The 24,170-nt window shown below is 41.5% G+C and overlaps 1 protein-coding gene across 1 annotated transcript; it reads right to left on the reverse strand.

The window, feature by feature from the left end:
• Positions 1 to 2,827: 2,827 nt before the first annotated feature.
• Positions 2,828 to 23,722, reverse strand: LOC126587947 (disease resistance protein RPV1-like). Its single transcript, XM_050253061.1, has 6 exons — positions 22,849 to 23,722; positions 18,765 to 19,863; positions 18,300 to 18,584; positions 17,403 to 18,179; positions 15,584 to 15,923; positions 2,828 to 3,144 (listed from the first exon to the last, which is right to left on the reverse strand). The coding sequence occupies exons 1-6, from the start codon at positions 23,379 to 23,381 to the stop codon at positions 2,828 to 2,830; spliced, it is 3,351 nt and encodes a 1,116-aa protein (XP_050109018.1). The 5' UTR covers positions 23,382 to 23,722.
• Positions 23,723 to 24,170: the final 448 nt, after the last annotated feature.

Here is a 24,170-nt window from a genome sequence, read left to right on the forward strand (position 1 = left end):
TACGTCGCCCTTATTCTTGTAGATAGGCACCAAAGTGCTCATTCGCCACTCATTTGGCATCTTCTTCGTTTTCAAAATCCTATTGAAAAGGTCAGTGAACCATGTTATACTTGTCTCTCCCAAAACTTTCCACATTTCGATTGGTATATCGTCTGGGCCTACTGCTTTTCTATGCTTCATCTTCTTCAAAGCTACAACCACTTCTTTCTTCCGGATTCGACGATAAAAAGAGTAGTTTCTACACTCTTCTGAGTTACTCAACTCCCCTAAAGAAGCACTCATTTCATGTCCTTCATTGAAAAGATTATGAAAATAACCTCTCCATCTGTCTTTAACCGCGTTCTCTGTAGCAAGAACATTTCCATCCTCATCCTTGATGCACCTCACTTGGTTTAGGTCCCTTGTCTTTTTTTCCCTTGCTCTAGCTAGTTTATAGATATCCAACTCTCCTTCTTTGGTATCTAGTCGTTTATACATATCGTCGTAAGCCGCTAACTTAGCTTCTCTCACAGCTTTCTTCGCCTCTTGCTTCGCTTTTCTATACCTTTCACCATTTTCATCGGTCTTATCCTTGAAATTTTTATGGGCCTCTTGCTCTTTCATACATAGTCTTTGCACCATTTTCATCATTTTCTTAACATCTTCCTCCACATAACCACCAATTTCATGATCATGAGACTCCCCAACAACATTTTGTGACTCTTCACCAACATCATTTTCTCTCAAATTTTCAACCAACTCATTCTTTGTAGAAAAAAATTTATTAAGAAATCCTCTTAAACTTTCGGCAATTTCGTTATACTTTGCCTTTTTTTTCCTTTTCATATTACCAGAGAGTTGTTTCCTAAAAGACATGGTTTTGATAATTTGTTTGCAAAAATTACATACACATGATATAACAAAAATTTCCTATTAAAATTATCATTTCAAGTCCAACACATATTATATATTATAAAAACACTAACATCTATTATATATTATAAAAGCACTAACACATATGGTTTAACATATTATAAAAGCACTAACACATATGAAATCAAATAATTCAATTAATCAAGAATTCAATCCATCAACAACAACAATTCTATACATCAATTATCATATAATTCTATGTCACTTGCAAAATTTAATTTAAATTATGAATTAATAATTAAAATTTTAAAAATTAATTTATCAAATTACCTCAAAAGTTACTCGGGTTGGTGAATGCACAATGGCAACTGGCAGCAGGGACTTGTGGCTGAGAAAGATAAAGACCTGTGGTGGGCCTGTGTGTCGGGGTTGGAAGGCTGGAAGCTGCAGCAGTCAGCAGTGCAGTGCAGATGGCAGTGGGTGGGGAAACAATGAGGTGGGTGGGTGGGGTGGGAATATAACAGACGGCACTGGGGGGAAACAAAGGGGTGGGGAATTGGGAAAAGGGGAATTAGGGTTAATGGTGGTGGGGGGGGACCGGGGACAAGTGGTCCCTTTACATTGTTTTTTTTAGGCCAAAACCTGGCCGGTCCAATTATATATATATATATATATATATATATATATATATATATATTTTAAATCCTGAAAACCTGGGCCCTTCCCTTCATTGTCAAATTTGGGCCTCTTGCCCTCCATTCTCTATTTTGAGCTCTGGACAATTTTTTTTTTTATACCTAATTATTTGGACTTTTTTTTTTGTGCCCCTTTAAATTTAGGGCCCTGGACAATGGCCCTGGTTGCACTGGGCCTGGGCCGGCCCTGATCACATGTGTGTAAATATTGCATATCGTATATATACTTGAAACTTTTGACATGTTTTATATGGTTTTAAAACCTACAGCATCACTAGTAGAAACTAAAATCGGAGAAGGAAGCTTATGAACTCATCAGAGTGAAAGGGAAGTGGAGAAAATTTACGAGATATTCTATTCAGCAATCCATCATTTCTGAGTCTTGCAAATGAGATTTTTTATCTTAACTGGAGCAGCTCTACAATCTTCCTTCTAAAGTTTTGGAGAATCCAACATAAGACTTTTTTTTATTGCGCAAACGAGTTCATCGACTGCAAAGGTATTAGAAAAGGTAATAAAACTTTTAGTAAATGTAGAGTCAATCTTCTGCTAACATGTCAGGGCAAGTCCAAATTAACGAAAAGGTAGTCGAAACCATTGGCTAGCATCTTGAGGCTATCATTGATTTTCTTTCAAACCTTAAAAGTAAATTCCTTGAATATGTGGCAGAAGAAGAGCAAGTATTTGTGCAAATTCGAGTAGTATTTGTCAAATATTTGGGTGAATGTCTTATATTGATTGTTGTAATGTTACTTGATGCAATAAATTCAAAATTCAAAACAACTAATTGAAAAAAATCATAGGAATCTGAAGAAAAAAAAGCATGAAATCTGGACTCGCCTCTATTATCGAACTAGGAAAGCGAAAAATGGTGATGCGTTTGACGAATTGACTGTGATGCTTTCACCTTCATTCTGCACAAATGAGCTTATCAGATGCGTCATGGCATGGTCCTCCCTCATCATCTTGGCTTGCTCCTTCCTCATCATCATGGCTTGGTTGTCACATCCCGGCCCGGGACGGATTACTACCCGGGCCCGCTCTACCACCGTAGTACGATATTATCCGCTTTGGGCTCCAACCATATCCTCACAGTTTTATTTCTGGGAACTCACGAACAACTTTCCAGTGGGTCACCCATCCTGGAGTGCTCTGGCCTCATTCTCGCTTAACTTCGGAGTTCCTATGGAACCCGAAACCAGTGAGCTCCCAAAAGGCCTCGTACTAGGTAGGGATGGGAATATACATTTAAGGATCACTCTCCTGGACGATGTGGGATGTCACATTGGTCCTCCCTCATCATCATGGCTAGGTCCTTCCTCACCATCTTTGGCTTGCTCCTTGCGCATCATCATGGCTTGCTCCTTCCTCATCATCATGGCTTGGTCCTCTCCCTCATCCCTCATCATCATGGCTTGGTCCTTCCTCATCATCATCATGGCTTGATCCTTCCACATCATCATGGCGTAATCCCAGTCAAAATTGATTCTAGTGTCGTCCAAAGCGTGCATATTTTCCTTCATAAGTTTGTCCCATACTAGATTAACCCATGTTCTCATCATTTTAACAGAATTACACAAAAATGAATTTTCAAAAACTATATTGTTTGTACCATACTTGACCAATCCCGAAACTACCGAACACCGGCCAACGCTATACTGTCAAGGACCCAGAAGAGTTCCCCTCCGACCAGGAGGCCAATCACTACTCGACACGTGTCAAGATTAGAAGCCAATCAGAGCGCAGCACGTGTCGACATCAAGAACCAATCATAACATGACACATGTCAATGTGACAAAGCTACAAGTTTTTCTATAAATAGGGGTCATTCCCCCACAATATTGGCTAATGCCATTTGTGTTAAATCATTCACAAGAACTCACTAAATTGAGAGCTTGATCCTTTGTACTTGTGTAAGCCTTTCACTACTAATAAGAACTCCTCTACTCCGTGGACGTAGCCAATATGGGTGAACCACATACATCCTGTGTTTGCTTCTCTGTCTCTATTCATTTACGTACTTATCCTCACTAGTGACCGAAGCAACCAAGCGAAGGTCATAAAACCTGACACTTTCTGTTGTACCAAAGTCTTCGCTGATTTTGTGCATCAACATTTGGCGCCGTCTGTGGGAAACGACACTTATTCCTACTCTCTTCAGCTGTGTCAAGCTGGTTTCTATCATTCGTACACTTTCTTTTGATCAGGCATCCCTCTCCAACATGGGAAGCGAAGGAAGCCACAGCACACAGAATGACACCCCCCTTGCACATAGTGCGAAACAACGAAAGAAGGAAGGAAAACGAGTTCTTCTTCAAGCTAAAGTCGATGAGTTGGAAGCTCAGAACAACAAGATAGCAATGAGGAATGAGGTCCTCCAGGAGCAATATGAGAAGCTCTTCGAGACACTCCACGAAGCTAGGCAAGCTCAGACACGCGAGCTTGTTGCCCCCGTGGAAGTCAACCATCAACTGGGTGCCCTCCAACATGGAGGGTCACATGCATTCGACATAGATATCCCTGATAGGGAACAGATTACCCCTCGACTTGATAATCAACATGAGGCTTCTCTTAACCCAGTTGCTTCGACCCGAACCATGAGAAGTGGAGGGAGACACCTCTTTGCTGAAGGGGCAGAAGGATCGAAAGCCGTCTTTCGCGATTGTCGGGATTTCCTGAAGCAACGTCGAGAGAATTCCATCCATATAAGCTCAAAGATTAATGACCCAAGGATTTCTGAGAGACTCGGTCCCCTGCCACGGCCCAAGCCGGCCACCAATTTGGGGAAGGGGCAACAAGTCCTAGAGAGACATGAGGGTACAGGGGACTCAGAGGTGTTCCGACAGACATACCCTGGAAGCCAGTACAGCGAGTCCAGGGAAAAATCACATGCCCTTGATCAAACCTTCCTAATTCCAATAGGAGATGGAGATTTACGAAAGAAAGCTCCAGTGACACATAACTCCGCTCAGGACCCCCTTGTCCTACAACTTCTTGAGGAAGTAAACAAGTTGAAGGCTGAACGTCAGGCTGAAATACCTGACTGGAACCAACCCAGGCCTGGCCCTCTTACAAGGAGGATCCTCAACACCCCCCTTCAAGCAAAGACAAAGCAAAAGCTTGGCTTGCAACTTTATACTGGAAAAGAAGACCCGATTGAGCACCTTAACCTCTTTGAGTCCACCATGGCATACCGGATGCACACCGACGAAGAGCGATGTCTTCTCTTCCCCTCCACCCTCTCTGGTGGAGCTCTAAATTGGTATTGTCGTCTTACACCTGAGACGGTAGACTCATTTGAGGAATTGAGGAAACTATTTGTTTCCCAACACATTTTCCAAACCGATCGCTTGCACTCTGCAGATGACTTGTACACTATCCGCCAGAAGCCAGACGAGTCATTACGTATGTATGCTGGCCGCTTCAGCCATGAATACTCCCGGTGTGCCGAGGCAGACGACAAGACTGCCCTCAAAGCCTTCACGGCAGGCCTACGTGATTGTTTCTTTAAATACATGATCAATGCCAATACTTGGAAGACTTACTCTGAGGTGATGGCGCAGGCTTATAACCATGCCTCCGCCGAGGCAAAGACATATCAGGAGAAACCCCCTACAACCATCCTTTATCAACAAGTGGGAGGTGGAAGCCAGACTCACCTAAATGAGAAGACCTCGACTTTCCAAACAGCAGTGGCACCTCCCCATGCCTTGCATAATGCTTCGCCGAATCAACAGACATATCAATTTCAAGGCAAGAGGAAGGATTTCCATCCTCACCACTCTCATTTCAGTAAAAAGAGTAAGGGACACTATCCCGATAACCAAGGGTATCGCCACAATAACGCTCGCCCCCAGGCAGTCAATGCAGTGGGTCAAACCCGCGTCAAGATACCCCCTACCCCAAGGTATGAGACATACACGCCCTTGAATGCCACATGCGCGGCCATTTACCCCAGCATAGCTCACCTGATACCAAAGCCAAAGCCGAGGCACCCAGATTACACGCCCCCGAATAACGCGAGCATGTTTTGTTGCTACCATAAGCATAACGGCCATGATAGCGAGAAATGTATCATCCTCCGTGATCGTATTGAAGCTTTGGCACGAGAAGGAAAAATTGATCAATTCCTCATTCACCCTCAAAGGGATAACCGTAACCAACGCCAGGTGAATGTCATATATTCCATAAGCGGCGGCACACCCATATCTGAATCTTCCAATAGGGCCATGAAAAACAGTGAACGAATTCTGAGGCCTGGTCACCAAGTGTTTCACGTGGAAGACATCAGGGGAGGGAAGTATCAAAAGCCTAACTGGGATCCGATATGTTTCTACCTTGAGGAAGAAATAGGCATCATCTACCCTCATAACGACCCATTGATCGTGGAGGCTCACATAGCCAACTTTGATGTTCGACGAATCCTCGTAGACACAGGGGCTTCGGTCAATATCATGTTTGCCGAAGCTTTCAGGGCACTCAGTGTAGCTGAACACTTGCTCGATCGCTCGATTTCTCCTCTGATAAGCTTCTCCGGTGATATCGTGCAACCCTTAGGGAGCATACATTTACCCTTTACTATTGGTACAGGCCCTTACACGGCTACCATTACCACTAACTTCCTAGTGGTTGACTGCCCAACGGCATACAATGTCATCTTTGGGCGCACAGGCATCAATGATCTCAAGGCTATGGTATCCACGCATATGCTGTTGATGAAATTTCCAACCCCCCATGGCAATGGCTACATCAGAGGAGATCAGCTTAGTGCACGATCATGTTACAACACTTCAGTTAAGCAACAACACTTGCCCGGACCCAAGGAAACCCTGTCTGTACATGACCAAGTCACAAAGACCAGCCTAGATTAAGCGAACTTGGATCTTCCTGATAGCAACAATCAACCCGATGATCCTCGAGATGACTCTTTCACCCAGCAAGCCCAACCTGCTGAAGAGTTGGAGAAGGTACCTATCTCAAGAGATTATCCAGATCGCATGGTGAAGATTGGCACCACATTGTCACCACCCCTTCGGTTAGCATTGATATCTTTTTTGAAAGAGAACACTGAAGTCTTCGCCTGGTCATACGAGGACATGCCAGGCATCTCTCCCGATGTCATCTGTCATCGTTTGAGTATTGACCCCAAGATCAAGCCGGTGAGACAGAAGCGAAGATCTTATGACGCTGAACGATACGAGGCAATGAAAGCAGAAGTTGAAAAACTCAAAGGCATAGGCTTTGTCCGCGAAGTCAATTACCCGACATGGGTAGCAAATGTGGTCCTTGTTAAGAAAAATCCGACCAAAGAAAGTCTTTTGCTTCAAAAGGTCTTGTGGAGAATGTGTGTTGACTACACCGACCTAAACAAAGGGTGTCCGAAAGATAGCTTCCCTCTTCCTCTTATTGACAGACTTATAGACTCTACGGCCGGGTGTGAACTCCTGAGCTTCATGGATGCTTACTCAGGATACAACCAAATCCTCATGAACCCTTCGGATCAAGAACACACAGCCTTCACTACCGACAGAGGACTATACTGCTATAAAGTCATGCCTTTCGGCCTAAAGAATGCAGGAGCGACTTATCAGAGACTAGTCAACTCAATGTTCGCCGAGCAGATTGGGAAGAGCATGGAAGTTTACATTGATGATATGTTAGTCAAGAGCAAACATGCTGACCAACACATCACCAACCTATCTGAAACTTTCACTATTTTGAAGAGGTATCGAATGAGGTTAAACCCCAACAAATGTGCCTTCGGCGTAGGCTCTGGCAAATTCTTAGGTTTCATGATTAGCCAACGAGGCATTGAAGCTAATCCCGAGAAGATCAAAGCAATCCTCGACATGAAGGAACCGGTAACTTCAAAGGACATCCAGAGCCTTACTGGCAAGGTGGCAGCCTTAACCAGGTTCATTTCTAAGGCCACAGACAAATGTGCTCCTTTTTTTAAAGCACTTAAGGGAAGTAGGAAGTACATTACATGGACTGATGAATGTGCCGAGGCATTCAAAAACCTCAAGGAGTACATGAGTAAAGCCCCTCTACTCTCCAAGCCCGAGGTATGAGACATTCTCATTATCTACCTATCGGTATCAGCTTCAGCCGTAAGTTCCGTTCTCATTCGAAAGGATGGGAATATTGAGCGACCTGTCTACTACGCTAGCAAAGCCTTACAAGATGCGGAGACACGGTACTCTAACATTGAGAAATTGGCTCTGGCATTGGTCATGTCTGCTCGAAAACTCCGCCCTTACTTCCAAGCGCACTCCATCATCGTGCTTACCAATTATCCTCTTCGACAGATACTCCAAAGTCCTGACACTTCAGGGCGAATGATCAAATGGGCAATAGCGTTGGGTGAGTTTGACATCTCCTACCAACCAAAGCCAGCTGAGAAGGGCCAAGCAATGGCAGACTTCATTGCCGACTTCACATATCCGGTTGACATTGCTTCTACACCTGAAGCAGTGGCTTCATTACCCTCGGAAGCTCAGAAAGTAGAATCAACGACCTCAGCATGGAGTCTGTATGTTGATGGCTCATCCAACCAACAGGGCTGTGGAGCGGGACTAGTCTTGACTACGCCCGACAAAGTAGCAATGGAGTATGCTCTTCGTTTCAAATTCAAGGCATCAAACAATGAGGCCGAGTATGAAGCCCTTCTAGCAGGATTACGTTTGGCCAAACACCTCGGGGTTAAACAAATTGATATTTTCAGTGACTCCCAATTAGTGGTCAACCAGGTTACCAACAACTTTGATGCTAAGGACAGCTCCATGGCAGCATATCTTGCGCAAACACAACTTTTGCTCAAGCACTTCCACTACCAGATCACCCAAGTTCCTCGAGCGGCAAACAGTCATGCAGACGCCCTGGCTCGCCTCGCCTCAGCTGTGGAAGACAAGATTGGAAGAAAAATTCATGTCGAACTGTTGGCAACACCAAGCACCATGGCCGCAGAAGTATGCAACTTACAACAGGGGGATAGTTGGATCACCCCGATCTATAATTTCCTTGCTCATGGCACCCTCCCAAATGATAAAGTCCAGGCTAATCAAATTCGATACAAGTCTACCCGCTACCTGATCATCAATGATCAACTCTATAAGCGAGGTTTTAGCTTGCCATACTTAAGGTGTCTTACGCCTGCCGAGGCGGAAATCGTCCTTCGGGAAATACATGAGGGAGTCTGTGGAGATCATGCTGGATCTCGATCCCTAGCACACAAGACTTTTCGCCAAGGATATTACTGGCCAACACTCCACCAGGATGCCATCAAAGTATCCCGCTCATGTGACAAATGTCAACGATATGCGACTATTCCTCATTCCCCTCCAGAGCCTCTTACTCCTATGATCAGCCCTTGGCCCTTCGCCCAGTGGGGACTTGATTTGATCGGCCCAATGCCGGCAGGGAAGGGCAAAGTCTGTTACGCAGTCGTTGCAGTGGACTACTTCACAAAGTGGGCCGAAGTAGAACCCTTGGCAACCATTACTGAGGCAAAGATAGAAGACTTCGTGTGGAAGAACATCCTTTGTAGATTCGGCATTCCCAATGCGATAGTCACTGACAATGGGCGACAGTTTGACAACAAGAGGTTCAGGTTGTTCTGCTCTAAGTTCAACATCAACTTATGCTTTGCCTCTCCAGCTCATCCCCAGTCTAATGGACAAGTTGAGGCCATCAACAAAATAATCAAGCGCACTTTGAAAACCAGCTTGGACAAAGCTAAAGGCTGTTGGCCAGAATTTGTACCCCAAGTTCTTTGGTCATATCGCACTTCATATCGGACTTCAACAGGAGAAACTCCATTCTCACTTGCCTTTGGCACAGAGGCGGTTGTCCCTGTTGAGCTCGAGCAAGCAACATTCCGAGTCCAGAACTACATTCAAAGTGAAAATGACAAACAACTCACCCTCAACTTGGATTTAGTCGAGGAACACAGAAACCAAGCTCACTTGAGGAATGTCGCCTACAAGCAGCGCATCTCCAACTATTATGACTCTAGGGTCAAGCCTCGTTCTTTCAAAATAGGAGACTGGGTCTTAAAGAAAAGATTACTCTGCGACAGAGTCCCGAGTGAAGGCACACTTAGTCCAAACTGGGATGGACCGTATGAAGTCATTGGCATCAGTCGCCCTGGCTCTTACACACTTAGAAGCTCCGATGGCAAGACCCTTGGCCATCCATGGAACGCTGATCACTTGAAGTACTACTACAAATAGACTCACGATGTACAAGTGTTGAGCTATAGCCGTTCGGCATCCTATGTAATGAAGGTCATTTGGCAATGAATTCAATAAAGAGGTAATTTAGCCAACTCAGCCCTCACTCTTTTACATTCATAGCAAGCGATGCCGGAACCCTTCTCAATCAGAAAGCAATCCGTCTTCCACAGTCACTACAAAACAAGCAAATGAAGACCGTGTCAAGCGCCAAAAAAAAAAAAAAAAAAAAAAAAAAAAAGCTTCATCCAAAAAGCTTCACCCGAAAAGCTTCACCTCCAAAGCTTCACCCACAAAGCTTCACCTAAAAAGCTTCACCCGAAAAGCTTCACCTCCAAAGCTTCACCCACAAAGCTTCACCTAAAAAGCTTCACCCACAAAGCTTCACCCAAAAAAAAAACTTCACCCGAAAAGCTTCACTTAAAAAAGCTTCACCTACAAAGCTTCACCTAAAAAAGCTTCACCTAGAAAGCTCCCTCTACATACTTTCACCATCAAAGCTTCACCATCAAAGCTTCACCTAGAAAGCTTCATCTACAAAGCTTCATCTACAAAGCTTCACCTAGAAAGCTTCAACACCAAAGCTTCACCTAGAAAGCTTCATCTACAAAGCTTCATCTACAAAGCTTCACCATCAAAGCTTCACCTAGAAAGCTTCAACACCAAAGCTTCACCTACAAAGCTTCAACACAAAACCTTGCTCCAAATAAACAAATTTTGTTCACAAAACCCAAGATGCCCTTGAACTTGTACAAAAACACTTGGGTAAACATAAACATTTTTTGTTTTACACCCACAAGGGCCCAAAATTTTCCTTCTTATTTATTCACTTATATATGTTCCCAAACATATTATAATAGATCCAACAACAAGCCAAAGTCCCAAGTTTCATAATAGACAAAAGTACAAGCAATTCATCAATAATGAAGGTGCTACAAAAATTGGAATCTGCCCCAAAATAGAAATCCAACCCAAGAGACTTTTTCTCTCTCTCCCTCTTCCGCCTCCTTTCATCTATCAAATTTCTGCAACCTCTGCTCTTCTCCAATGGAGCTGAATTTTAGACACCCTATAGTTCTTGAGCATATGAACAACATTCAAGAAGGAACCATTTCTGTTTGAGCGACGGAAATTACAGTGTTGAAGCTCCAAACATGATAGTCGGCTTCTTGCAGATTTCGAAGCTGTTGTGATGTTTCGAAGATCTGGAAATATTTAACCGTTAGTTCATCCTGAATTTTTGATATGTTATGAAAGAGTCGATGAGGAACAACTTCAATGAAGAAAGCATACCGATCTGAACAAGAGAAAATGGAGTTTCGAAGCTCACAACAAATCTGACGGGTTGACAGAAAAATAATAACCAGTCATTCATCATACCTGGATTTCTGGAGTTATACTGCTCCGAGGGATCTCAAATTTGGATATGTTATAGTTCACAAGCTGAGGAACAACTTCAATGAAGAAAGCATGCTGATCTGAGCAAGAGAAAATAGAGTTTCAAAGCTCACAACAAATCTGACGGGTTGACAGACAAATGATAAACAGTCACTCATCATACCTGGATTTCTGGAGTTATACTGCTCCGAGGGACCTCAAATTTGGATATGTTGTAGTTCACAAGTTAAGGAACAACTTCGATGAAGAAAGTATGTTGATCTGAACAAGATAAAATGGAGTTTCGAAGCTCACAACAAGTCTGACGGATTAACAGAACATTGATGAACAGTTACTCATCATACTTGAATTTCTGAAGTTGTACTACTCCGATGGATCTCAAATTTGGATATGTTGTAGTTCACAAGATAAGGAAAAACCTTCATGAAGACGACTTTGCAATCTGAGCTATAGAGAAAGGTGTTATCTTGCATCCACTCAGGCTGATTAGTGGAAACGAAAAGCAATTCCACCAAAGAAAAGATGAAAAAGAGAGAAAAGCTACTAATTGCACTTGATCTTGTCTAGTCAATAGCATGCAGCATCAAACACACAAAAGTTGGAAATATTTTTAGATAAAGCATATACGAATGTGTGACATCGAAACAAGGATTCGTTACTTTGACAAATTAGTAACACGCGAGACACCTCATTCGGCAACTCTCTTCGCCTGAAGACTTGGGGGACTCCCACCATATGCTACTGCACCTTGATACTCGGCAGTCTCACAACCACTCAGTGACTTGGATTTTTCAAGTCTCCAACCGAGAAGTTTTCCTCACTCGGGAAATTAAGGGAACACTACCTCAAACTACATGCTTCACTCACAAAGCTTCAACAATACAGGTTTCAACAAAAGCAAAAATTCAAACAACTTTATGAAGAAGGCTTTGGTGTATTTAACACAATATGTTGAAATGAAGCAAAGCTTATTTATTAATATTTTCGATAAGCCACAAATATGTACATATACATGAGTCAAAATAAACAAACAAAAGGGAGCCTTCACAAAGGTTGCTTAGGGGAAGTCTCAGCAGTCGGTAAAGCCCCAGAAAGAGAAAGCACCGGAGGGTGGTTATCCGGAGCCTCAGTACTTGACAAAACCCCAGAAGGAGGAGGCATTGGAGGTTCATCATTTGAAGCTTCATTACCAGGTACAACCCTAGAGGACGAAGGCAATAAATGCCTTTGGAACAAACCCACAAACCGCTGATGATCAAGTAAAACCTTACCATCAGATTCCTTCATCTGGTCAAGCTTCCTCTTCATGTTTGTAGCATAGTCATGGGCGAGCCGGTGCAACTGCTTATTCTCATGCTTGAGCCCTCTAATCTCCTGTTTGAGACTCATCACTTCAGCAGCCAATGATTCAACTTGGCGGGTTCTAGCAAATAGGCGTTGGGCCATATTAGACACAGAACCTGCACACTGAACACTAAGAGCCAGAGAGTCCTTAACAGCCAACTCATCAGACCGTTTGGAAAGTAGTCTGTTATCTTTGGGAGTGAGAAGGTTCCTGGCCACCACTGCAGCGGTCATATCATTCTTCATCACAGAATCCCCAACGGTAAGAGGACCAGTAGGGGATATGAAGGATGGGCGCCATATGTTGTCTGGAGAAGGCGTGGCTGTCTCTTCTCCAAGGTTCAAGTCAAAACGACGGTCGGAGGGTCCAGACATTTTCAAATGTGTTGAAGAAGGAAGAGGTCAGACAAATCAAGATCTTAGAAGTGCAAGAAATGAGCTTCTACTGGTAGAGATTCAAGTGTGCTGTGGAACTTAATGCCAGCCTCTATAAAAATCTGCACTCGACGGAGCTTCAGAAATCGAAGAGGCGTTTGCTTTCTCAAAAGCTGGGCTGCTCAGAGACCACGAGGACCGATCTCAGAAATCGAAGAGGCGTTTGCTTTCTCAAAAGCTGGGCTGCTCAGAGACCACGAGGGCCGATCTCAGAAATCGAAGAAGCACCTGCTTTTTCAGCCTCGTCAGCACCTGTCACATGCACACTCAGCTTTGCGGAAATTACGGGCAATCTGTCGAAGATTTCTGGTGAAGTAGAAAGCACGTGAATCTTACTGTTCAATCACCGCTCTCCATATGCACCATCAACTCCTCGGGTACCACATATAACTTTGTCAAAGATCTCTGACAAAGTTTAGGCACGAGAATTTCGAAGTTCCAGCTACCCTACTATTACCCATAAGGGTAAAGGAACAGCACCACTGCTTGACAACTGAAAAGTCCCTATGTGTGTCGACCTCCGTGTTTTGCGGCAAGACAGGTTGGCAAGAACGTCCAACCTTTACTCACATTCGAGAAAAGACTCCCAACATAATTACTTTCTCAAAAACCGGAGTAGCACCGCTTTCCGAATCTCGAGAGTCAGATCCTCGACGGGATTGCTTGTTCGAAAACCGAAGAGGCACAACTCTCAGAACTTCGAGAGCCAGATTTCCTTAGATAAAGCTTGTCTGTAATCTTCACACGTAATATCAGCTTTCCAGATACCACATACCACTTTTTCAAAGTGCTCTGACAAAATTAAAACACGTGAAGCTGGCAGCTCCCACTACATTGCTGTGACCAAGAAGGGTAAAGGAATAACATTACTACTTGTTATTGGGAAATCCCTATATACATTGACCTCCCTCCTCAACGGACAGGCAAACCTGCAAAAATGCTCAACCCTTTCTCGCATTCGAAAAGGCACCTTCAACATAACCTCTCGAAATACTCAGCTTTATTTCCCCCCGATAATACCTCAGCAAATAAGCCACACCAAGAACAAGAGTATCTCATATCATCAGGGTCGAAAGCAAGAGTATCCCATATCATGCTTTCTCCCTGTCTTTGTCTTTGTCCTTGTCCACACCTGCAGGACAAGGAGAAAGAGAGCAGTCAGTCGGAACCTGAAATCAAACCTCCAATTTGGAACTGACTGCCTGGAGCCTTTGCCTGATTGCTTACTTAGCATTGCTCTCGAGTACTCATCCTCAACTGCTGTCAATGTCACGAATTCCACCGGCAAATACCTCATGACAGTTGATCAGATATTGGCTCTTTACACTGAAGCTGCCAAGCGTGGATGAGTCACTATGAAGGAATGTTCTGAAGGACCATTTAAATGCAAAGGTTGCACACCACTTCTGCCATGCAAAAGATTGAAGCAGAAGGTTCAACAGTGAGCTGAAACAGATCACTACAGCACGACACCTTTCCATACCACATTCATTATTCCGTCAACAGCAAAAGTATCCCATATCATCAAGGTCGAACGTACTCTAGATTTGATGGACTTGTTTTGACCCTCAAATTTTTGAGTCGGCCTTATACTCTGAAGGGCACCAGAAAACCCTCCAGCACAGTTCAAGAATAAGCCTGTGGAAAGTTACTTCTTCAAAAGCAAAAGTATCTCATATCATCTCTTATCCATTTGCTTCTCCTTATCCTGGCAGTTGAATGAGAGACAAGGAGAAGGAGAACAATCAACCGGAAGCCGAAGTCAAACCTCTGATCCTGGGTTGCGTACTTGGAAGTTTGACTGCTTACCTTGTCTGTCACCTCTTTCGGCAGATCTCCTAGCTCGGCGACTTGGGGGACTCCTACTATAGGGTTTGTATCGCACTTGACCAAGCCCGAAACTACAAGTAAGCTTCAAAGTGAAATTGATACATTACCTTGTGCATCTTCATCAGCTAAATACACCATTCCCGGATGGAGGAAAGGTACTTCCAGAGAAGGGCAGATGAAGATCAGACCACACTTCGGTACTTAGAAGTTTCGTGATTACTCAAGGGATTGGATCTTGCAAGTCCCCAACCGAGGAGTTTCCCTCACTCGGGAACTTAGGGGAGCACTGTTTGTACCATACTTGACCAATCCCGAAACTACCGAACACCGGCCAACGCTATACTGTCAAGGACCCAGAAGAGTTCCCCTCCGACCAGGAGGCCAATCACTACTCGACACGTGTCAAGATTAGAAGCCAATCAGAGCGCAGCACGTGTCGACATCAAGAACCAATCATAACATGACACATGTCAATGTGACAAAGCTACAAGTTTTTCTATAAATAGGGGTCATTCCCCCACAATATTGGCTAATGCCATTTGTGTTAAATCATTCACAAGAACTCACTAAATTGAGAGCTTGATCCTTTGTACTTGTGTAAGCCTTTCACTACTAATAAGAACTCCTCTACTCCGTGGACGTAGCCAATATGGGTGAACCACATACATCCTGTGTTTGCTTCTCTGTCTCTATTCATTTACGTACTTATCCTCACTAGTGACCGAAGCAACCAAGCGAAGGTCATAAAACCTGACACTTTCTGTTGTACCAAAGTCTTCGCTGATTTTGTGCATCAACATATATCAACTTTATCCCCGCCTTGCAAAATGAGCTCATTGTTCGAGAGTTGTCCTTGCCAAAGATAAGCATCGTCATAATTCCTACGCATACCTTCTCTGGTTTTGTAGGCCTGCAACTTAGTACGCTTGGTATTACTTATAATAGTAATGTCAAGATGAGGTAAATGTTTTCTTTCGCATACGCGGAACAAGCAGAACAGAGTTAGCCCTTCAAAATTACGATCATCGGTCGGGGGAATATCAAAACTGACTTTAATGCCCTCGTTGACAAACTCAAACCAATCAGGAACATAATTCCCATGGAGAGCAATGCCACCAAATCCGCAAGAAGTCCATCCCTATATGTACAATACAAGTGTCATATATATATACATGTATGCGCACGATAGGAAGGCAATGAGAGGGAGAGAGAGAGATACCTTTAGGATGTTCTTCCTAAAATCAACTGTGAGATTGGTGCACCTTTTCATATCAATCCACGCCATGGAGTTTAATGAATTATCCAAGCCTGGAACCTCAGTGAGTTTGGCTGAATGACTTACATCCAGTTCTCTCATATTTGACATTTCCGAAAAGTCCGGCATTGTTTCCAATGCAGGGCAAACATCGGCAAATAGAACTTTCAAATTTGTTGGTAAATCAGGGATTGTACGAAGGTATCTGCTTCCATTTAACCACAATGTTTCGAGCTTTGAAAGACTACAGAGGTTTGGTAAGCTATGAAATTTATTACCTTGAAGATGCAAATGTTGTAAATAAATTAGACTGCCAAGATCCTTAATTGCATCATCTAATGCGCCTTATCTGAGATCGAATATTCTTAACTAATGGGGCAATTGAATACCCCTCTCAGTACCATCCAGAGATAAACGAGTGAGATTCTTCAATCCTACTATGGAGGGTGGTACTTCTCTTATGGCTGTGTACTCTGCTTCAAGTGTTCTCAGTGATATCATCTTCCCTATATCCTCATGCAGTTCTATGAAATTTGAACATCCATTAAGAATAAGAGTCTCAACAGATTTCAATTTATAGAAGTCCCTTGGAAGAGAAATAAGCTTATGACAGCCTCTAAGGTTCACCAAAGAAAGTCTTTTAAGATGACCAATGGAGGGGTGAATCTCGGACAAACTAATACACCTTTCCAATATCAACTCTTCAAGATTTGGGACTTGTGAAAAGTCCGGTGATTTTTCTAAGTGAAAGGATCGACTAAGATTAATGATTCTCAACTTTTGAAGCGACTGTTGCACAAAATCAATGGAAAATTGAAATTAATATCCAAAAGAAAGATCACATAAAAAAGGAGAAGAAAATCCAAAAACAAATTGAAACAGAATATCATCGGGTGTAATTGAATGTACCTTGTAACCCTCCCAAACTTGTACCAATCTGCTACACTGCATGTCTAAAATAACTAGTTTCTCTTGATTTAAAAAGTCATCCGGTATGGACTTTAATTCATTGAGATGCACGTTGCTGAGCTCAAGCAATATCAATTTCTCCATATCTACGAATGCTTCTGTACTGAACCTGAACGCATAGCCTTCGAAACCTTGTATTGACAAATGTAGACCAAGTCCTTCAACTTTGGGTAAGAAAAGGATTATCTGCATATATTTTACGTGATTAAATAGTTTATTGCCATTGTTGACAAACTTAAACCAATCAGGAACATAATTCCCATAGAGGAAAATGCCTCCAAATCTGCAAGAAGTCAATCCCTATATACACAATGCAAGTGTCATATATACATGTACATGTGCGTTTGTGTGTGCATGTGCACGATAGGAAGGCAGTGAGAGAGAGAGAGATACCTGGAGGATGTTCTTCGTAAAATCAGCCGTGAGTTTGGTGCACTTTTTCATATCAATTAGTGTCATGGAGTTTAATGACTTATCCAAGCCTGGAACCTCACGGAGCTCGAGTGAATCACTTACATCCAGTTCTCTCATATTTGACATTTTCGAAAAGTCCGGCATTTTTTTCAATGAAGGGCACCCACTCGCATGCAAAAATTTCAAATTTGTTGGTAAATCACGGATTTCCCAAAGTTGAACGCACCGATTTAAGCTCAATGTTTCAAGCTTTGAAAGATCACTAAGGCTGGGTAGGGTATGAAAATCATTCCCTTCAAGCTGCAAATCTTGTAAAGAAAATAGACTCCCAAGATCCTTAGGGATTGCACCATCAGTTAAGTAGCACCAGGAGAGATTCAATTCCCTTAAAGAGTTTAAGCCATGTAACGAATGGGCCGAACGAAGATATTGCACACCTTGTACGGATAAACCAGTGAGATTCTTCAATCGTACCTTGGAAAGTGATACTTGTCTGAATTGTAAACATCCATTAAGAAGAAGAGTCTTAACAGATTTTGACTTATAGAAATTCTCTGGAAGAGAAATAAGCTTTTTGCATCCTATAAGGTTCACCAAAGCAAGTTTTTTAAGATGACTAATGGAGGGGTGAATCTCGGACAATTTGTCACAGCCTTCCAATATCAACTCTTCAAGATTTGGGAGTTGTGAAAAGTCGGGTGACTTAATTAGGAAAAAGGAAAAACTGAGATCAATGATTTTCAACTTCTGAAGCAACTGTTGCAGAAAACCAAAGGAAAATTGAAATTAATATCCAAAAGAAATATCTCATAGATAAAGAGAAGGAAATTGAAAAACAAATAGAAACAGAACATCATTGTGTGTAAAAGAATGTACCTTGGAACCCTCCCAAACTTGTACCAATTGGCTACCCCGCATGTCTAGAAAAACTAGTTTCTCTAGATTAAAAAAGTCACCTGGTATGGACTGCAAAGGGAATCCACGCCAACACAACCATATTAACTTTATGGGAACATGTTTGTATTCTCCAATGAGCTGCACGTTGATGAGTTGAAGCAATCTCAAATTCTTCATATTTGTAAATGCTTCTGTACTGAACGCATAGCTGTCGAAATCTGGTATTGACAAATGTAGAGCAAGTCCTTCAACTTCTTCAGTTCCCTGTTAACAACACGTCATATTGGGTAAGAAAAGGATTGTCTGCATGTACTTTCGTCTTTTTACAACCACATATATTTACGCAGGAATGTTGTTTAATATATAATAGACATGCGTGGTATAATGTATAATGCTTTTCTTGTACAGTGCATTAATACAAAATTTTATTGGAAATGTACTTACGGATTTCTCTGTCAGTACTTCGGTTACCAGTTGAGGGTTCCACAGTCTACTGCATCTTTCAGGGTGGCCAACGAATCTTTCAGAAATGATTACTCTGGCCATTTCTCGAAGCAAATCATGCATATACAACTCGTTGCGTTCAAAAGTTACGAGACATCGTTGACGAAGGACACTGATTCCTATTGTTGCAGACAATTCACATCCATCTAATACTTTTGTGACATAGTCCTTATCCCATCCAATAAAGAAACAAGATATGTCAAGGAATATAGCCTTCTCAGTATCATCTAGCCCTTCAAAGCTTATTCTTAGTGGTTTTATTATTTCTCCTTTAGGAGTTATTTTCAATTTTTCCAATTGACTTTCCCACTCCGCTATGGTTCTTTTAATCAAAAAAGAGCCTAAAACTTCAAGTGCTAGGGGCAAACCTCCACAGTAAGAAACGATCTTTCTTGAGAGTTCAAGATATCCTTCATTAGGCCGACTATTACTAAAGGCATGCCAACTAAAGAGCTCCAGAGCTTCTTCTTCATTCATTTCATGAAGCTGATATATCTTGTTCACTCCAACTTGTTGTAGTAACTGTTCATCTCGTGTCGTTATGATAATTCTACTTTTTGGACCAAACCAATCATGATTTCCAGCTATTGCATTCAGTTGTTCCACTTCATCTATGTTGTCCATGATGACAAGTACCCTTCTATGTCGAAAGTGTCGTTTAATTAGACTGATACCTCCATCAACACTGCCTATTTCAAACTTCATTTTCAAGATGTCAGAAGCTAGTGTTTTTTGCAAATAAACCAGATCGTGTTTACTTGTAGTGTTGCTAACGTCGGCAAGGAAACTTTTGAATTTGAACATATGATGAATTTGGTTGTAAATGGCTTTGGCAGCTGTTGTTTTACCCACTCCACCCATCCCCCAAATTCCAACCATGACAACTTCATTTGATACGCCTCTTAAAAGATGATTGGTAATACCTTGAATGCGAGAATCGATTCCAACCGGGTACTTAGCCACATCAAGTTCGTTTGTGCTCAGAAGCCAGTCTGTAATAATCTTGTCAACAATTTCTCTAATAAACTTTGCTTCGTGCCTGAAAATTAAATTCGTCAACATTAGTGGGACTCAATGAGCTATCGCTACATAAACAATCTTCTTTATATATATACACACACTAACTCAGTGGCGAAGCCAGAAATTTTGAAGGGAAGGGGCGAAATTTAAAAGCGTACAAAATTCCAAAAAATATGTAGACAACAAAATTCTTTTATATAGTAAAAAAATTAAGTGTCATTCGTAATATATTAATACAAACAAGTTACAACTGTTGTCGTTCATAATGTATTAATACAAACAAGCCTATACGTGATGTCACACCCCACTCCTAATTAAAAATAGTTTTGGGGTCTTAATTGGTGAGCCCAAGGGCCCACCCCCTGATATCTATCCCTTTCTCTCGTACTCCCTCTCTCATCTCTCTTCCTTTCTCCCCTCACTCCTTCTTCTGCTCTTCGAAGCTCTCTGAGCTCTCTCTCCCTCAAGTCGCCCTCACCCTCTCCCTCTCTACCTATGAGCAAAATCCATACCCACAATCTTATACACACGCACACCCTAGGACCCTCCCAAGCAAGAACTCGAACTGAGGACATGTCCGTGGTGCACCACAGTGGTGGAGGTAGAACAGTCATGGAGGGGTTGGGTTTTCCGGGAGGGGAGGGGCTGAACCTACGCTGGGGCTGTGTTTTCCAGCGAGGGGAGTGGCGGACGCCACTCCTCACCCTCACGTGGCTTCGCCACTGCACTAACTAGCTACTAGCTAGTATGTTATTGTGACTAACTTGAACTAAAGAAAGAACGTAATTCATAGGTATATAAAAGTAGGTGTATTAATTAAACTCCGATTACAGCTTACGTTTTGAGGAATGCTAGCCACATTCCTCATTTGCCTTTTCCCACATGCCTTCTTCACTCCGTTTATGTCATGTGGAATTAACTTACACATATATTTATGTATTTAATGTGTAGAGAATTTTCTTTTTCTCTTTCTTTATATGCCCTAATTTATGTTCCAGATTTTATCCAAACAATTATTTCTTCTTTTTTTATTAAAACATTGCCTTTTAAACATTCCTAATTTGTTATGGATTTTTTTGTTTAAATAAATTCTGTTCTGAAGCTTTCGGTGGAGTTGTCTTCAAATTTAACTTTCTTTTAAATTTTCCTTACGGTGTTTTTTCAAATGCACTATTCTGTTCCTAGAAAAAATTTCCCAATAAAAACAATATAGGAGGCCAAAGTTAACCGAGAATGGGTATAAGACAAAAATAGACAAATGAGAATTCAAAGTGGAAAATAAAATGCTAACATAAGATTTTTTTTTATTTGTTTAACTTCGTTTAGTTGCATTATTTGTATAACAATTTGCTCAAAATTTTTTATATGAATTTCACAAAATTGGTATGTCAGTGCATCTTTTTCTTGTATTATATAAAAGTGTGGGGCTTATAAATTATAATGCTTTTTTTTCGGATGTAAAAATAATGTTATGCGGCATGAGACAGAAATTTTTAAAACAATGAATATTAGTAAATAGTAGGCAATGACCTCCATATTGTCTTTTTGTGGAGATTAAAATTTCTTGAAAGTTGACAAAGCAAAAAGAAAAAAAAGTAACAAATAAATTAAACGAAAAAAAAAGTGAGAAGGAGGCCACAACTCCACCAAGAGCTTGAAAACAGAAGCTCTTAAAACAAGAAAAACAAAACAAAAAAAATATCCATAACAAATAAGTAAATGTTGGTAAACGGTACGAGGGCTCGCTTACAAAGCGAGTCTCTCCGGACTCTCTAGCCACGTATGCCTCTTTCAAGGCAATTGAATCGATACAGCAAATGGGTCCCATTGTTAAAATTAATAAAAAACTAAAGTTGCTATTTTTGTTCATCATTATAAATATGCTTACTACCATATTTATACCGTTAAATACATTTAAATATCTAGATTCGTATAATTAATAAGTACAAATTTCAAAATTCAAAATTATCTAACCGTAATAAATAGAGTGATGAATATCACCAAACTCCATCCTCCCTCTTCCATCTTCTTTTCAGTTTCTCTCCCAAATCATTTCCGGCAAACCCATCTCAAAACCCCATTTGGCGGGGAAGATATATGGGTGTTTTGCCCATGAAGATTCAATAGTCTTTGAGTATGATTTGATTTGCGTGCTTGATGGGAAATTAGAATTAGAAAATGCAGGTTAAGGCATAAATTGAAATTGAAGGATACAGATATTTCGAGTTCAAATTGCTCAAATTCTTCTTCCTAATTTTTTGTTATCAATTTCCCATTTCCACGTCAAGGTGTGAGTTTCAGATCTTGTGTTATCTTTTCCGTTACAGATTCAAATCGTGGATTTGCCCTAGTATTTTTCAATGGATATTTGGAACTTTGCAGCCATGCTAAGAGAGAACAACTGTAAATTCTGGAGAGAAAAGTAACAATGGCTTCTAGGTTTCATCGGAGAAATATATACACTATAATTAAGTATATAGTTAATATACAATATTTCTCTTCTACTTCTGGAATTTTACTAATGGAAGAAGATTGACTATAGTTAAGTGAACACATGACAGATAATTAAGTATATAGTACACTATAATTTGTGATGGTGAGTAGAAATATTCCCAATTAAAAAAAGGAAAACTAATGAAAATGATTTAAAAACTTTGAGTTTTAACGATAAAGATAAAATAAAAGGTAAAGTAAACGATATCAAAATTAATTTTTTAATATAAAAATATGATTTTTCGTTAAAATAAAAAGTAACGAGAACTTTTCATTAAAGTTCTTATTATTAAAGAAAACAGCTAGCTTTCCTGTTTGGTCTTATATGAGAGATAAAGGTGTATCAATTAAGCGTTAATAAGAGTAATACAACTTAAAAGACGTCTAAATATCAGATCTATTTCTTGATTTTATAAATTTGTATTTTTTTTTTCTTTTTGTGTGTGATACTCCGTCATCTAACAATTGTCCACTACAAAGTTTCAAATCTTGAAAAGCAGTGAATTATTACCTACTGTCAGTGATTTGAAGATGGTGGCCAGCCAAATTTGCAGCTTCTGTGAGAGCCTTTCTCCACTGCTTTACCCTTTCTCGTTTAGCTTCACGTTGCTTGCCATCTTTTACTTTACTGATGCCCTTTTTGTGCTTCTGAAATGCTTTGGCTAAATCTCCGTCCTGCTTCCTGACATGTGAAGGATCAACATGATAGAATATTGGCAAAACATGTCGCCCCAGTTTGGATCTGCACTCCATGATCTTCACCAGCTCGTCAAGACACCAACTCGAATCTGCGTACTTCTTTGAGAAGACAATGATAGAGATCCTCGACTCTTCGATTCCCCGGTAGAGTTCCTCTTTTATTTCTTCCCCTCTCTTTAGATCGTCCTCATCCATATAAGCCTTGTATCCCTTGTCTTCAATTGCATCGTGGAGGTGGCCTGTAAAGCCCTTGCGCGTGTCTTCGCCGCTAAAGCTCAAGAACACGTCGTAATTCCAAAGTTTTGACTTGAAGGAGGATGAAGAGGAGGCTTCATAAGCTGTCATGGCGGTATCCCCCGTTATTGCACTGCGGTGGTTCAGATCACAGACTGCAAAAATGGTAGTGGTTCTGTTTGTGTTGCCGAACAGATCACATTGAAATACCTAAACCCAAGTCAAGGTCGTTCAGTCAATAGGGAAGGAAAGGAACACAAAAAGACAAAGACTATTAAAAAGGCGTTGAAATTTTTTGCACCCATTTTAGCTTGTGGCCCCTCTGTCCCTTGCTAAAATTGACAGTATCTAAAATAATAAAAAATAAACCAACTAGTCAAAAAAACTTCAACAAAATTTAGAGCCACTTTAATTCCCAACCCAGACGACAGCCACCACTCAACCACATCAGTCAGCCACCATACCCGCCGCCGTACTTCTTCTCATCCACATCGCCGCCGTACTTCTTCTCATCCACATCGCCGCCGAACAGGCCGTTTCCCACTCTCTCAAAATTGCCGCCCCATATTTAGGATCCAGAACGATATCGATATCGAATCATCGGTCGAACCCCTAACCGCCATATCAAACATAATTGTTGATGTTTACTCATTTTCCTTCCTTCAGTTCCAAAATCGTACATTTCGCAGTACGAGTCGGCCACCAAGGTTGATCTCGCAGCACAGAAAATTGGCCACGGCGTCCAATGTCAAAGTCAACGGGTCAGATCTGGTCAAGGGGCAAACTGGGTTGGGCCTAAAGGGGTTTGGGCCTAGGGTTCAAGGGTTTTGGGTCTTGGGTCTATTGGGCTTTGGGCTTAAGGCCCGGCCCAAACTAAAAGAGTTTTGGGTTTGAAAATAA

The sequence above is a fragment of the Malus sylvestris genome, chromosome 2 (genome assembly GCF_916048215.2).
Source record: "Malus sylvestris chromosome 2, drMalSylv7.2, whole genome shotgun sequence".
In the NCBI taxonomy this organism is placed as follows: domain Eukaryota; kingdom Viridiplantae; phylum Streptophyta; class Magnoliopsida; order Rosales; family Rosaceae; genus Malus; species Malus sylvestris.

Bases quoted from the DNA above. Each gene is read 5' to 3' on its own strand.
- LOC126587947 (XM_050253061.1), bottom strand. From the start codon at position 23,381: ATGACAGCTTATGAAGCCTCCTCTTCATCCTCCTTCAAGTCAAAACTT. The intron at 19,864-22,848 runs GTAATAATTCAC...TTTAATTTTCAG, and splicing joins CTTCAAATCACTGACAGTAG to GCACGAAGCAAAGTTTATTA. The intron at 3,145-15,583 runs GTTGATGCACAA...CAAACAATATAG, and splicing joins CGGGGATAAAGTTGATATAT to TTTTTGAAAATTCATTTTTG.